Source organism: Nyctibius grandis, chromosome 8, assembly GCF_013368605.1.
Source record: "Nyctibius grandis isolate bNycGra1 chromosome 8, bNycGra1.pri, whole genome shotgun sequence".
Lineage (NCBI taxonomy): Eukaryota > Metazoa > Chordata > Aves > Nyctibiiformes > Nyctibiidae > Nyctibius > Nyctibius grandis.
Genome location: NC_090665.1, coordinates 38,814,546 through 38,829,887, shown reverse-complemented (window position 1 = coordinate 38,829,887; position 15,342 = coordinate 38,814,546). Strand labels below are relative to the sequence as shown.

The following is a 15,342-nucleotide window of genomic DNA, read 5'->3' as shown; positions in this document are numbered from 1 at the left end:
GTTGGGCATCAGGGGGGTTGTCTGCCTGGGCTGGAGGGTGCTCAGGTGCTGCTGACGGGCGATGGGAGGGTGCCCGTCAAGCCAGGGTGCCTCTGCAGTGCTGGGAGAGACCCGAGCAGGCCTGGGGCATGATCCAGCCCAGCCAGGGGTTGCGTTTTGGAGCAGCGGGGAGCATCTTGCAGTGCCAGTAATTCAAACCAAGCTCCTGGGCAAAGACAGACCAGTGCCCACACCTAATAAAGGTGTTTTAAAAGTCTGCTGTTGCCTTTTGTGTGTTGGGGCAGCAAATTGCATATGGGCCAAGGCCCCATCTCTGTATGTGTTGGGAAGGCGCAGGCGTACGTGTGAAGCTGTGCCACTGGAAAAGCAGGTATGGACGGCTGGACATGGAAATGAGCACCCCAACCCCACGTTCTGCTTCCTAGAAAGAGCAGGGGGGAGGCGTGAGGCTGGTCTCCATCGCCCCATGGAGGTCATGGAGGAGGGAGCTGGCCCAGGGTGGCTGTGCCAAGGTCACTGCTGGTGGCCGCAGCGGCCGGGCGTGAGGTGCTCGGGGTGGGGGTGCTGACTCCACGAGGTGGCAGCAGGGCCCCTCTTTCCTGCGGGGAGAGATTGCTAGTTTAGGAGACCAGAAGATGCTGGAGAAAACCCCGACAGTGCAGCTCAGCCCAGCGCTTCTGCATGCCTGAGAGCATCTCCTGCAAAAAGTCCCCTCTGGAGACAAGGAAAAAGAGCAGCGAGAACAAACTGCGACGCTGAGAAGTAGAGATCAGGAGTTAATGTGGAACAGCGTCTCACCCTGGAGCTACCTGCCCCTGGAAGTCATACTAGATCCTGTTTCTCAGCTTTAAATGAACATTAAAACCGAAGGTCTAACAGCAGGAATAGCTTTACCGCCCTTCCTGCTTCGGCAGGCCAGGTCGCACCACTTCCCCCTCCGTCACCAAGAGAGGGCTGTCTGTTTTTTTAAGCGAATCTATGCAACACTGTGGTTAGACAGATCATGGTCCAGCTTCCTGGGGCTTGGTGCCAGGCCCTCCCAAAATCCCCGGTGGATTGGGACTGCAGAGCTGCCTTGGGGTCCCTGTTAACCCCCTGCCCTGCTTTCCTGCTCTCTGGAAAGCTTGGCAGGACCCCCTGGCACATGGGGCTGGGGGCTTGGGGGCCAGTTAGGAAACAGGATAGCACAAATGGGGGCCACTGCCACTACCTGAACCGCCCCCCCTCCTTCCCCCCCCCCGGCCCCCCAATGTACCCACCCTACACACAGCTCCTGCAGCCAGCCGGGGGCACAGGCAAGGAGGCAGGGGCTCACCAGGCAGCTGCTTGCTCTGCCTACCTGGCATCCCCCCATCCCCTTCCCTTTGAACTTGAGCCCCCATCCCCTCATCTCCACATCCTCACATGGCTGCAAGCCCACCCCAGCACCGCTGGTCAGAGACGGGCCGCCCGGGCAGGGCTGGGATGAGCAGAGGGGTGCAGGCATCCTTCAGTCATCCTCCCAAACCCAGGGGGGCTGGGGCAAGGAGAGCCTGGGCAGCCCCTGCCCTGCACAGGTGATGAATGAGCTGACAATAGGTTATTGATAAGGAATTAACCTTGAGCCCTTCTTGCTTCAGTGTCAATAGAGTAGGAGCCAAGTACACACGTTTGATTGGAAATCTGTGTTTGCCTTCTGTGCCCATCGACGTGCTGGAGAGACGAGAGAGGGATGTGAACCACCCTGCTGCCCCCTCCCTGGGCTGGACCCTCCTCTGAGTCCCTCTTGGCCCCCCCAGCCCACGGCTGCTGGGGTTGACCATGGGCACCCATCTCTATGGGGCTGCAGCAGCCCCTGTGCCCCCCATCTGGCATGTGGGGGGCCAGGTACCAGGGCCTCATGGTCCCCCAAAGGGCCTGTGCCCATCCTGCTCCAGCCTCCACTCCGAGCAGTTTGTTTAATTAAGTGTTTTGCCTAATGGGATTGCTTCATTTCCATAACAAACTGGTGGGCTGTCATTAGGTGGGCTCCCTCATTCATTACTGTTAATTAGATATGGATCCCCCAGAAGGCGGCACCGGGTGATGAACGAGGCCCCTGACACACGCTATTACACATTAGCATTTTCTCAATACGTCCGATACATCACGGCCCTCCGCTTCCTGAAGATATTTTAAATAAAATATTAGCAGCCTGCTGTGGGGTGGGCGATGGGGGAGGGAAGGAGGGTTCCTGCCTCTCACCCTGGCCTCAGGCCTCTTCTGGGCTGAAAGAGGACCTGAGAATGGCTGCGATGCCCTGCTGCTCCCTGCCAGCCAAAAAAACCAGCCAAATCCACTCCTTTCCCCACTGGAGATGGAAAGAGGACCCTGACATCCTGGCTGCCCAGCCCCACCAGCCTGGGTACCCCCCGCCAGCACCCCATCCCCAGGGGACGCAGCCATGGGGAGGGGTTTAAAAACACCCCATCGACTCGTCTGCAAAATGTTTGTAAACCAAAATTGGCGGCGCCAGCTCCATGCTGGGGGGGAACCCGACCTCCACCTCTCCCCACCGCAGCAGCCTCCTGGTCCCTGCTGTCAGGGGTAACCCTATACGGCGCTGGTGGCCCCTAATGCAGGACATATAGATCTGTTGGGGCTGGGCGTCTCCTGCCCCCAACTAATGCAGCCGACGAGACTTCATTATGGGGGGGGTGTGTCCCCTGAGGTATGCCCTTAACCTTGCCCTCCTGGCTCTACGGTGGGGAACAAGTTGGGGGACCCCATCTGTGGTGGGGCAAAGATGCATCACTGCAGGGGGACGCTGGGGCGGGATCTCCGCCAGCCTGCCCCAGCATCCCCCCGCATCTGTCCCTGCATCTGTCCCTGCACCCCAAAATGGAACATTACCCACATCCAGGGGCTGTGGCATGGTGGTGGGGGGTCTCCTCTCCTGTTTCTTGCCTGCGAAGGGAAACACAGAAAGGCGGGAAGCGCCCAAGAAGATTTATATTTGTTTAATTAATGTCAAATGTAGTTTACAAACGGGAGTGACAAGTACCTCTTTGTATAATATACACCGACACACAATCATCGACACACTGGAATATCGCTTTGTGCAACTGGGATTCTTTGGGCAAAGATAGGTAACTCCAATATTTCAATTTTTTTTTTTTTTTAAATCATTTAAACTCATTACAGAAGACGGGAAGTGGCAGATGCCTGTTACAAACTGGGATGCCTCTCTCCCCAGCCTTTCCCCTGCAGCCTCCCCCTTTAAAAACAGGATGTCTTTACAATTAAAACAAAAAAATAAACCAAAAATAACCCCCAAAACAAAGAACCAATGACTAGTTACATATGGTTTTACACATACGTACACAGAGCGCATGGCTGGTCCGCAACACCCGCCAGTGAGCCCGGCTCCCTCCCGGGGCCATTTCCAAGGAAAGGCTGGGGTGGGGTGTTCTGCCCTCTGCCCCCTTCCTGGCTGCCTCTCAAACCCACCTGCCTCACCCTCTCCAAATCCATCTCCGAGATCCCAGCGCCAGCACCCAGGCAGCACAGCCCTGGCTGGCTGCCACTCGCAGCCCAGCCATGCCTCCCCCCAAATTTTTTCCCCCTTTACAAACCCAGACCCCAGTTCTGCGTGCCTACCCTTCCCCTGCCCGAGTGCTGCTGGCCGGGGGGTTACCCAGCAGTGACAGCCCATCGCTGCGGCCCCTTCCCCTGCCCGCAGCCTCCCCGGGGAGGCAGGACCTTCCTGGGGTGCCTCGGCTTCCTCTGGTCCCTGGGAGCTCTGCAGGGATGTACCCCCAAGCAGGGGAGACTGCAGCTCTCTTGTCTCAGAGGCCACCACGCTGCTGTGGGCTTGGAGACCTCGGAAACTCTCAATTAGGAATTGTCAGCTTTTGACAAGATGCTTGTAAAATACATCTCCTTCAATTTGGTTTGGGTTTTGTTTTTTGGGTGCAGCGGGATCCTGAAATCACTCGAGAGACACCAAAGACAGCAGCTGCTCTCTGCAAAACAGCACAAAGCTCAGGGCAGAGAGGTGGTGATGGGACCATCACCCCCCAGGCATCCTGCCTCCCCAGCCCTTCCCTCTCCAGAAAGGCCCTGGCAGCCCAGCAGCGCTGGGGTCCCAGCTCCAAACCCCTCATCCAGTGCTCTTTCCAGACTGTCTTAAAATGCCCCGGCCACATTGCGCTTCCAGGTGGGATCTGCTTGGAAAGACGCTGCGGTAGCAGGGGGAGATCAGCTTCCCCATCTCCGTGTCTTCTGGCTTTGTGAGGCCGGCACCCCGTGACTGCTGAGGAGCTGGGGCAGGGCTGCACAGTGTGGGGCTGGGAGACGTCAGCACACGGGCCGTGCGTTCGCCTTGGGAAATGCATCAGTATCTGTTTCTTGGGTCCTGAAAATAAAAAAAAAAACCCAACAAAAAACAGGCCAGATGGCAGCTTTGGTTAAGGCTGAGGATATGGGAGATAGGGACAAGCATGGGGCACTGCGTGGAAGATGCCGGGGCCATGGGGAACCCCTGGCTCTGGCTGGAAGCATCTCTGCTGGCTGCAGCCTGCGGGCAAGCCCTGGGGGTGGCCATGGGGACGAGGAGAGAGGGCTGGCTTGGGGAGAGGTCTGGACTGGGGGAGAGGGCTGTCTTGACTCTCCGCCCTGGTGCCAAAACCTCTTTTGCACAAGGCAGGCTCCAGAAGAGCGGGAGCCGGGGGAAGCTGGCACGGGGCAGGGCTGGCTCTCCGAGCAGTGCCGGGGCTCGCTGCAGCCAGCACCACAAGGGAACTGGCCGAGCCTCTCCGGGCAAAGCCACCAGCAGGTCCATCCCATCCCCGCCATCCCTCCCCATGCCAGCTTCCCTGCCGTCTTGCCTCGGGATGCTGGCTGGGCATCCTCAGCCAGCAAACACTGCCTGGAGGGGAGGACAGCAAAGCAAGGCAGGGGCAGGGGCAGGGGCTACGGCCTTGGAGGAGGCACGAGGGGGTCAGGCGGACCCTTGAGCAGGCACTCCCGGCCGGGGGAGAGGGCAGCGCTCTGGCAGGCTGCCTCCCTCCAGCTCTGCACCGTTTGCCCCTTCCCCAGCTGGGAAAGGCAAAGGGGGCTGAGCCAGATCCCCGGGCCCTGCCCGGTCCCCCGGTGAGGAGTTAAAAGCCGTGTCTTTCCGGGGATAACGATTCTATTATAAATAGCCCCATTAGCTACAACTAATGACAAAAATCCACCTCCTCTACTCCCCATAAGTTCTGTAAGTTATGGGCAATGCTACAGCCATTACTAAAAGCTGTTAACTTCATATCTGAATGAGGAAATATACACCACAGAACATTAAACCATTTATATTATATATATGTATATATATACTTTTTTTAAACTAATGACTTTAATGCCAAAACTTTGCTGAACCAAGAAAAATATGGGTTTAATGTTCTCTGCTCATTTTTTTTTCTTCTTTAAAAAAAATACAACCCAAAAAAAAGAAAGGGAAACTTATTAGTATGTAATGTTTGAGTCTATCCCATTTATACACAACATTGTAAACATATATAATCTATATTACATGTGCTTCATTTCTGCCTGGGTGTGTTTTTTTTTTTCTTTAAACCTTTTTTTATCACTAGAACACCACAAAAAACCAAAACAGAACCAAACCAAAACCCAAACCAAAACAAATAAAAACAAAACAAACAAAAAAAACCGAACAAAGAACACAAGTTACAGGTTATTTAACATCTTTCTGTCAAGGGTCCCTTCCCCAGTCTCCTGGGGGCAGAGCGGTCAACAACACAGTCCAAAGGAGAGCTCGCGAGCCATCCGCGATGCAAAGCCAGCTCCAGGGAACGGGTGGATGGGGAATACTGGTTTTAAAAAAGGGGGCTTCACGACAAAGGGTTTGGTTTCGCCCGCTGCAGATGCTGAAGGAGGTCTCAATGTGCGGGACCTGAGAGCCGAGGCTCCCCGCTGCTCCTGTATCCTCGAGTCCGTGTCTGGAGTCTCTGGTTTATTTTTTCTTGAAATTTTAAAACGTCTTTTTTTTGTTGCTGTCGTTCTTCTCCCCCTTGGTGTGATGAGCTGAGCCAAGTAGCTGGGTCCCGCCCTCCCACTGGGTCCTTCATAAGTAGATGCGCCGAAGGTCTCCGGGAGACGTGATGGTGTTACACTGGGGACAGAGCTTCTTGGCACCCTGCAACCGGCAGACGAGACGAACAGCGTGAGAGAGCAAAGGAGGACAACCTGCACGGCCCTGCCCTTGGCCTAGGATCTCGGGGGGACCAGCACGGCACAGCAAGGCCATCCCACATCCCCTCCAGGCAGGGCCATGCCCTCCCAACAGCTGGCACAAGCTGTGAGAAGGGGGAGCCCCAACGCCTCTCCTGCCTGCCCTGCAAGCCCCTCGTCCCACTCCAGCCCCTGGCACGAGGCAGCTGGGCAGGCAGGAGCTCTGCAGGAGGCTGAAACCCAGAGCCAAGTTGTGTCACCAAACTCAGCAGCTCCGGGGAGAGGAGGCTCTGCAGAGGGATCGGCCCAAGCCCCCCGTCCCGCTGTGCTGTCACCGCTGGCTGCCAGGCAGATCTGCTCCTTTCTGCTTCCCTCACTCACCTGCAGCCCTTGATGAGCCAGTTCAGGTCACTGAGCAGGCAGAAAACCAACCCAGCTGGAACAAGCGCCGTTTTCATCTGGGATGACTGAACTGGTTCATGGTGGGGTTGGACCATCCCTTTCAGGGCAGCACGCTGGGGGCCTGCCTCTGCCATCCTGCAAAAGCCCCAGAGCTGCTGGCATGGAGACCCCCGTCCTGTCCCCCCCACGGCTCTCAGGGACGCTGCGGAGACGACTCTGTTCTGCCAAGGTGAGCTGAAACCAGCAAACTGTGATGTGAGCTGGGGCGAGGTAATGGGCGGCCGACACGAACACTACATGAAATAAAACAAGGGCTGATGTGCCATCTGTCACCAAGCCTGACAGCAAGAGGGTGTTAATAAGCCTCAGAATCGGGGTCAACCTAAGCTGGTCATCATTAGATTGGCAGATGTGACAGACAGTTGATGGGAAAAATGACAGAACGATGGCTCTGCTGCAAGGCAGCCTTCTGTCTACAGCACCAGCAGCTCAGGGAACTGGGATGCCCTGGCTTTCAACACCGACCGCAGCCTCAACACGACCTCCTGCCGCGCAGAGCCGAGCACAGGCTCTGTCCGAGCATCCCGAGTTTTGCTCAGTGCTGCTGGACTCTTCCAGCAGCTAATGCCCAGCGCTCAGCATGACAAGCGAGCTGCCGGGGATGCAACACGCCGTGTGAAAGCCCGCCAGCTTGCATGGGGCTTGCTGGCAGAACTGAAGCCGTTCGGTTCAGTGATGCTGCTGCTCTCCCTCAGCAGGGCTTGTTCCAGTACCTGCAGCAGTGAGCAGGACGTGGACAGAGTGGCAGGGCAGGACCGTGACCTGCCACACTGCTTCAGTACTGCTACCTGCATTCGGGTACATCCCTAGCAGAGGAGCTGGCACTGCTGCCCACAAAAGTCCTTAGAAAAGGTCCTCTCTGCTATGTGACAACACCTGCAGAGACAGGACAGGGGCTTGCCTTCTCCCCTGGAAGCTCCTTGGACTAAGGAGAATCTGGAGGAAAGAGTCCCAGGTACAGAAAATTTACATGGGTGCAAGTAATTCACAAGGATGCAGCTCCAAAGAGGTGCAAGTCATGTTTGCTCTGCAGTACTGAGCACTACCGAAAAGCCCCTGCAGCCCAGCCTTGAACCAGCCCCCTCCCTGCTCCCAGGGCACATTATTCCTGGCAGACATGGACCTTGCACGCTCGCTGCTCCCCGAGCTTTGGAATTCTGAGCAATCAGGCTCCCATTTGATACCCCGTGCTGCTGGCAGCTGAGCTGCTGCCCGACACACGTGGAGATATTTGGCTGTAGGTGGGTGGGGAGGAGCACTGAACCCCCTTGAGTTCATTTTTGCTAGAAGCAAACCTCAGCTGCTGCCATCTCACTGTCTTGCATCTTGTGCTCCGTTCTGGGATTTGGAGGTGCACTGAGACAGCTGCAGGCAGATGTGTTTGACCCTTAGCACGGGCAATCTCACTAACACAGCCTAGACAGCTCAATATGGGAAATTTCGGAAGGACAGATTCCTGGAAAGCCATTCTGCCCAGGTCTGTCCAAAGGCTGTGCAGGTGCTCTCTGTAAGCACAAGTGCTCTGTGCTCAGCCCACAGGATGGCAGAACAAGCCTGATTAAACCGACCGCAGCTTTGCTCCTCTCTTCCGTGGCAAAGCAAGGTCAGGTATGCAATTCCCTCACACCACAGGGAACGGGAAGATGGGTGGATTTATCCTGCCAGACCCCAGGATCTCTGTGCCAGAGATCTGCTTTCTGTATCACATGCTGATGGCTTTAGGGGCATCCATTCTCCCCACCAAAGGCTGAGAGCTGCACATGGACAGCCAGGGCCAAGCTTTCAACCACACAAGAAGGCAGAACTCAACCACACGTAGCTTGACCCATTTTCTGCAAAAGCTACATAATCACAGATTCACTTAGGGCAGCGGTGGATGTTGCTTCACCTGCACGTGGGAAGGGCAGCTCGCTGTGAGCTCTGAAGCCCGGGTACATTGGAGTGAACAGCACCATCCTAGAGACCTTCAGCAGCCTGGCTAGAATGCTGCGCCGGCTGACTGCACATGGCATGCCAGGCCCAGGTCTCTGGGTCTCCCTAGTACTTATGCTTGGTATTAAACAGTTTAAGCAAAAATAATGACTTTGGACCCTTGGGGAAGCATTTTTTTTTTTTTTTTTTTTTTTTTAAAATAAAACTGTCATCCTCTGCACACATAAGCATGTGTGTTAAATTCAGAACTAAGTCCTGATTTTTTTCTTTTTAGATTGAAATTGCTTAGAACCTTGTTCCTTACATCTGACTTTTCGGTGTCGGTGTACGACATTTATTGGCACTAACATTTAAGCTCTCCTCTCTTGCAGAGAGGCACATAAGCTTGTACACACACACATGCTGGCAGAGGCACAATGAAAAAGCGTTTGCTCCCCCACTGCTCACCTGCCAGCTGGGGTTACTAAACTTTTCCCTTGAAATAAAAATGCTGTGGAATAATAAGTCCCACCTGTCAGCCATTTCTTTCTTTCTTTTTTTTTCCAGGTCCTTCTGCTCCTTTCATCATAGCTTCATGGAAAAGCCTTGATGTGTTATAGCTGCGTGTGCTAGAGTAAAGGCCACCTCAGATTTTCCATTATAAACCCCAGTTTTGAGGGGTTTATAAAACTCTGCTACAAGAAATTTGCTCCAGGGCTGTTACAAAGCAAAGAAAAAGGGCTGGAACCAGGATGGAGTTTATTTTTTCTTCTCCTTTCTTAATTAAAATTTGGCAAGTGATTGATCCACAATACAGGCTAATCACTCGGGGTAGTAGTTTGAAAAATACATTAACGAGAGCTGAGATGTTGAGAAATCGTTAGGGCTCACATGGTGCCAGGAAGGATTGGGAGTATTTTGTCTTAAAGTTGCCTCTTAAAAAAAAAATGGCGTGACGTCTGCTATAAATTGGCTAAAGCAAGAAAACTCCAAAGGAAGGATTTAGGCACTTCCTGCTGTCCTGTGGGTCTAAAAATGGGCAATTTCCAAGCAGAATATGTGAGGCACAGAGAATAGGGAGACACATGCACACACAGAGCAACTTTGCCTACACAGTGCCACCATCAAACCTGGGCTCAAAGTTTGCCTATTTTATAGGAAGGAAAACCAACGTAGAGAGGTGACAGGAGGGACCCAAACCAAGAGCCAGCTTCTGCCAGGAGAGGAATTGAACTCTGAGATCCAATCCTCAACCAAGGCAACAGCCCCCTCCCCACCCACGCCTCCACATGAAATGGCAAATGCTAATTCCCAGAGAAGCAGCCATTCACCACTGCTGTCGTGGGGTACCTCCAGTTATCAGGTAATGGGGTTAAAGCAACCAGGAGAGCAACCTTTCTCGCAGAGTCTCCTCACAGGGTTGAGCTCACCCCCACAGGTTGTTGGAGGCCAAAACTGAAATAAGTTAATAAATAACCAGACAACCTCATGGCAGATAGGAACATCACCAAGGATCAAGTGCAGCATCCTCCATGCAGTTCCTGACTCAAGAGGTCCCTACATTGCTGGAAGCACTAAGGAATCACCCAGAATGACTGCTCTGTATCTGCGCTGTTCCTTACAAAAATACTCCAGCCTGCATGGGATATACAGTATTGTAGCCTAGAAAAAGCGACAAGGCTAAGAGCATAGTAGTGTAATCTACCAACTATGGAAACGTGTCAACTGCAGAGCATACATATCTATCGATGGATCCCCTGGAAGTATATTCTGTGATGAAGAAGGCTTTTTAGAAGTATTTTTTTCCTGCTCTTGCAGTTGTCATTTTCAAATAAGCCCAAGACAGGCAAGGAAAAGCCTGAGGTCAGCATATACACATAGGAAATGCTGGATCTGGCTGTACAGGTGATGGGAGAAACTCAGCAAACTGCACATGCTCAAATAAATCTGTCCTCTATCAGCCCCTGCACGCCTGCACTCACCAACAGCTCCATCACTGGCAAACAGCAGCCTGACTTAGCTTTTAACTCCATTTACTTCATAAGGAAGGATACCAGGGTTTGGGAGATCACAGAATTACAGCTCAGAGGGTCGTCAAGAACTCACCGACCCATTGCCCTGGCCAGATCACCTCAACCTGAATTACTGCTGACAGACACATGTCAAACCTGTTCTCACAAACCTCCAAGGATGGAGGCTCCAAACTTCCCTAGCAAAGCACTGTAGCAGATTGCCAATCTCTACTGTCATAGTACTCTTCCCAGGAGAAGGAAAATATGAATCTCACCCACTAGTAGCTGTAGGGTCCCCCTCTTGGTTAATGGGGAAGGATAGAGAAGGGGCATACAAACCTCTTCCAGAGGGAGATCATCCTGCATCACCCAGTGACTCAGGGTTGCAGTCCAACAACTAGCTGAGGACGGGCACCCGCCATGAGGACAGCTGATGTTCAGGGAAATGAACCCCACCTCCCCCTGCCGAGGTTAAGCCTTCCTCCTGCAACACCATTTCCTCTCCTGTCTTTGAAGAACCTGCATGTGTTTTCAGGGGTTTCCAAAAGGGATCGCAGGGAAGTCACTACAGGCTTGTGTCCCAGTTTCTGCATCACTTGAAGATATCAACTAGCTCTCTGCATGCAGGATGGATGAATGAAAACTGTCACCGTGTTGAGTGACCCAGACAACCAGCAAGTAGAGAGCAGCAAGCTCATTGGTGTGGTTTGACACAGGAATACAAAACCAGCAGACAAACCCAGCTGACAACAAGCTAACAGGATTTCCTGAGAACCCAGGCATGACCACATGGCATCAAGCAACACGTTCCTGTAACCCTCTCCTTGTCTCCATTCCTGTTGTGCCTACAACCGCAGAGCTGCCCACAGCGTATGCAGCACACCTTTAGCCTGTGGCTCCTGGACCGCAGCCCTCAGGCAGACCGGTTCTGCTCACAGAGCAAGTGGAAGGAGAGAAAACCACTCAATTCATCATGTCCTGATGCTGACTGAAGGGACGGTTCCTCCCTTTCTCCACGCCCACCCTGAGGAGGACCATCTAACCAAGCAGCTTCTACAGGCACTGAAGTGCTGGCTAACTCAGCGAGCACCACGATCTTGGTTCTCTTAAGCCATCTCCAGGGTCCCTTTCTGCGACCCCAGCCTTTCCTTCACATTAATCCAACACAGCAACAGGAGACAGAGATGGAGTTTGCTCTGGTGAATGTTTCAAACCCAGATCCAGGAGCCAGTTTGATGCACTGAGCTCTAGTGCTCTATAACAGTACCTAAGCTAGAGAGCCCAGCAACCATTTGTAGAGTCAGCGGTTAAAAATGTCTCCCCCTCTCCCTTAGCAACAGAACAGTTATAATTTGGAACTGGACATCAAGAGCCAAAAGTCCAAAAATTATATTTTCAGAAAGCCAAAGCACTTTAAAGATCCAATCCTCATCACTGCCCTAGACACCACTAAAGTCCGAGGATACTAGAGATGCTCAGATCATTGTAGCTTCGTGTCCTAGAAAATGCTTAAACCTTAAACCTTTTAAAAACCACTTCACCTCCTCTGGTCCATAGACAGATGTAAGCATCAACTTTCACCCAGCCTTCAATACCCTGCAGAGGTTTAGAAGTGCTCCCAGGCACTCTGAGCCTCCAGTTCCAGGGCCTTGTTCCATACACGGTCCTCCCTCTCTCTCTCAGACACACTCACACTCTAATTTAATATTAGATGTCGGCTGGGCACATAAACCACAGGCGCACAGGAGAAAGGGGACTTTTCACCAGCAGGGATGGCAGATCTCCAGAATGTTCAAAAGGGGCCGGAAGCCTGACACAACCCGCCCGCCCCAACTCCTATTAACTCCAACAAATTGTTTATTGCACAACAGAAGAAAAATGTTGCCCCTCTCCCCCAGCCAAGTCTTTCCATGTGTGCTGTACGCGCAGGCTCCCTCTTCCCGCCCCCGCTGGGGAGCCAGCTTTATACCCAGGGAAAGGTAACAGCAGCGATTATTACACACACCATCCCACAGCTCCTCGCTTGTTAAAAAAAACAAGAGTCTCTTTTGTGCCCGAAATAAAAGGAGATACCTTAATTAGAACAATGCAGGTTGGTGAGCATTAAACACTGAGCCCAGCTGCTGTATGCCATTAAATTCATAAAAAAGGAGGGGGGAAGGAGGGCAGTCTTAACGAGATTACACACATTGACTTTGATCAAGACACAAAAGCACCAAGGCGTTCCAGGGTTTTTATTGCTGTCTTCGGGCTACATTTTAATGGTTACATTAGAAACATGCGAACACAGGCTGGGAGATTTTTTTTTGAGACGGGAGAGGGAGTGCAAGCATGCCTTGTGAAAAGGCCTGGTTTAATAAATTGGGGGCTGCAGGGAGAGGCTAGGACTGGGGAACACATGAGTAGCCACTTATTAATTGCTTCCCCTATGCAAGTGCCAAGTCCTAATACGACGTCTTGCTGGACTATTCCCATCCCGCCTGCCTGGGAGGCAGAAGAGCCATGTGTGGATAGCACACAGCCAGCTCCAGCCCCACCTTCCTCACGGGTATCTAGAGGGGAGATGACTCCCCTCTGCCAGGGTAAATGCTAACCCCTGAGCACCTGGAGTGGGGTTTCCCTGTTCTCATGAGCAGCCTTCACCACTGTACACGAAACAAAGGGGCCTGACTGAAGTTCAAATAAGTTGCTGCTGAGCCTAAGAACAGCCTGAAATCGGTGCCACAGATTTAGAAGATGACTTGAAGCTGCTGGGAAGAGGAGAGGACAAAGACTTTAGAGCAAAGAAAATGAAAAAGAAATTAGTGTCTTATCCTCTGCTTGTCACGCCGAAGGACAAGATTACTCTTGATTTAGCAAAGGTGGTAGAGCACACGTTCATCCAAACACCTCACAGCTATGTACCCACATATGTGTCTTTTATAACATGCTGCTAAAATGTTTACAAAAGCTTGTATAATCTAAATAGTGATAGGGTGTAGCTGAAGAGCTATAAAATACAGCCCAAGGGATAGCCAAGTTATTGAGTTGCTATTAGTACTCAAGCCACAGGCACTTCACCATCCTGGTAACTTTTCTTGGACAAGACTTTTAAAAGGCACGATTTAAAGGAGCATGATTGGCTTAATCGTAATTCCAAGCGCACAACGTGTTCTATAAAGTAGATTTTGTAATGCCTTACAGGAACAGTTTTTAGGAGTGGCCTTCCCTTACATTTTTTGCAACCCAACACTGTATCATCTTGCTAGCAAAAGAACTAGAGAGCACAACTGACTATTTTCCACTCCTCAACCTGAATGAAATGAAAGCCTGAAAATCAGCTGCACAGGGCAAATGAAAAGCTCATTATAAAGCCCACAGTTTTAACACAGGAAAGGAAAACATTTTGTTTAATAACACCTTAAATTTTAACCTGATGTCCTTTAATATATGTACAAATTATTACTGCATTGGATCACCTATTCAATGTTCTAGGTAGTCCCCAATCTTCCAAACAGAATGGCATAATGCTTGAAAACTGTACAGTGCTATTTCTGAAAAATACAGGTTCATATTCATAAAAGCTCCCTTCCACATCATCCATCCTGAAGATGATTCCCTTTGCTTCAGGGGAATATCAGGCTTCTCAGAAGCTACCCATTCCATGAATCTCAGTGGATTTGGTCTCCATTCTCACAGCTTTACCTCTCTGCACGGATGCCCCACAAGAAATTACTGTAAGGCAAGGCTGTCCCCAGCACAAAGCTCTTACACGAGCAATGTCTGTCCCCACAGCAGCAGAGGAGCAAGCAAGGGGCAGGATGACACTTTGGTCATGATGACTGAAACGAAACTCACTCAGGTCAAAGCTAGAGTGGGGTGTTAAACAGCAAGGCTTGGGAAGTCTGCATGCACAGTACTCACATTGTTTAAAATAAAGCAAAAAGCACCTTCCCTCTGGTGATTTAAATAAAGTATCCCAGAAGAGAGGAAAAAGTCTGTAAGTCAACAAGAAAGTAGCCAAGAGCCTCACCAGAGTCCGCAGCCAGCATTCTTCACAGTGCACATGCCAGCACTGAATAGAAGTCAGGGGCATTGTGTAGGAGTCCTGAGGAGAGGAAGCAAACAGGTTATTTCCACAGCAGGGATCTACTGATTCTTTGCTCCCAACCCCATCACACCACCCTTCTTCGTGGGTAACATTGCCTTATATTTTGTATTAAAAAAAAATAAGCTTATGTAATATAGAAGTTTGTATTTTTGTAATGTAGAGGAAGAAAGTCTCCTGCAGTCCATTTTTCTGGCTTCCCAGAACTCCTGTTGGAAGCCCATAATTCACTCAAGTGGTGACTTGGCTCAGCACAGTTATCGCAAGAGCATCTGAAGTTGCTGTGGCCACCTGCCATTATTCCCACCAGAAAGGCCACCAGATCATACAAAAAACAGTGACAGGGTAAGATTAACCCTTATCACAACTCTTAGCTCTGCAGGAACAGCTTAACTACATCCCAAGAATATTGCTGCTATTTCAGCAGACACGCTTTCTCTTGAGTATTTTATATCTTTGCTAATAAACCTCTGGAAATCAGCAGCAAGCTGTTGTCCCTCCTATGGGATGAGAGATGGGGACTGCACTCCCATACCTACAAGTCGTAAGCTGGGAGAGAGAGCACCATGCATCAAGCTTGAAATTGCAGAGGGAGCCCTCCACCAAGCAGAATTTTCTCCTGCTATCATCAGAATAAAAACCCAACAGGAGATGCAAAGCTTTGCAGGCTCAGACCAT

The 15,342-nt window shown here is 51.6% G+C and overlaps 1 protein-coding gene across 1 annotated transcript in view; it reads right to left on the bottom strand.

Moving 5' to 3' along the window:
• Positions 1 to 2,962: 2,962 nt before the first annotated feature.
• The window catches only part of RNF220 (ring finger protein 220), a 225,082-nt gene continuing 212,702 nt past the window's right edge, over positions 2,963 to 15,342 (bottom strand). Inside the window, 2 exon segments of the mRNA XM_068406809.1 lie at positions 2,963 to 6,157; positions 14,590 to 14,664. Of these exon segments, the coding sequence (XP_068262910.1) occupies positions 6,086 to 6,157; positions 14,590 to 14,664 (147 nt within the window). The 3' untranslated portion in view covers positions 2,963 to 6,085.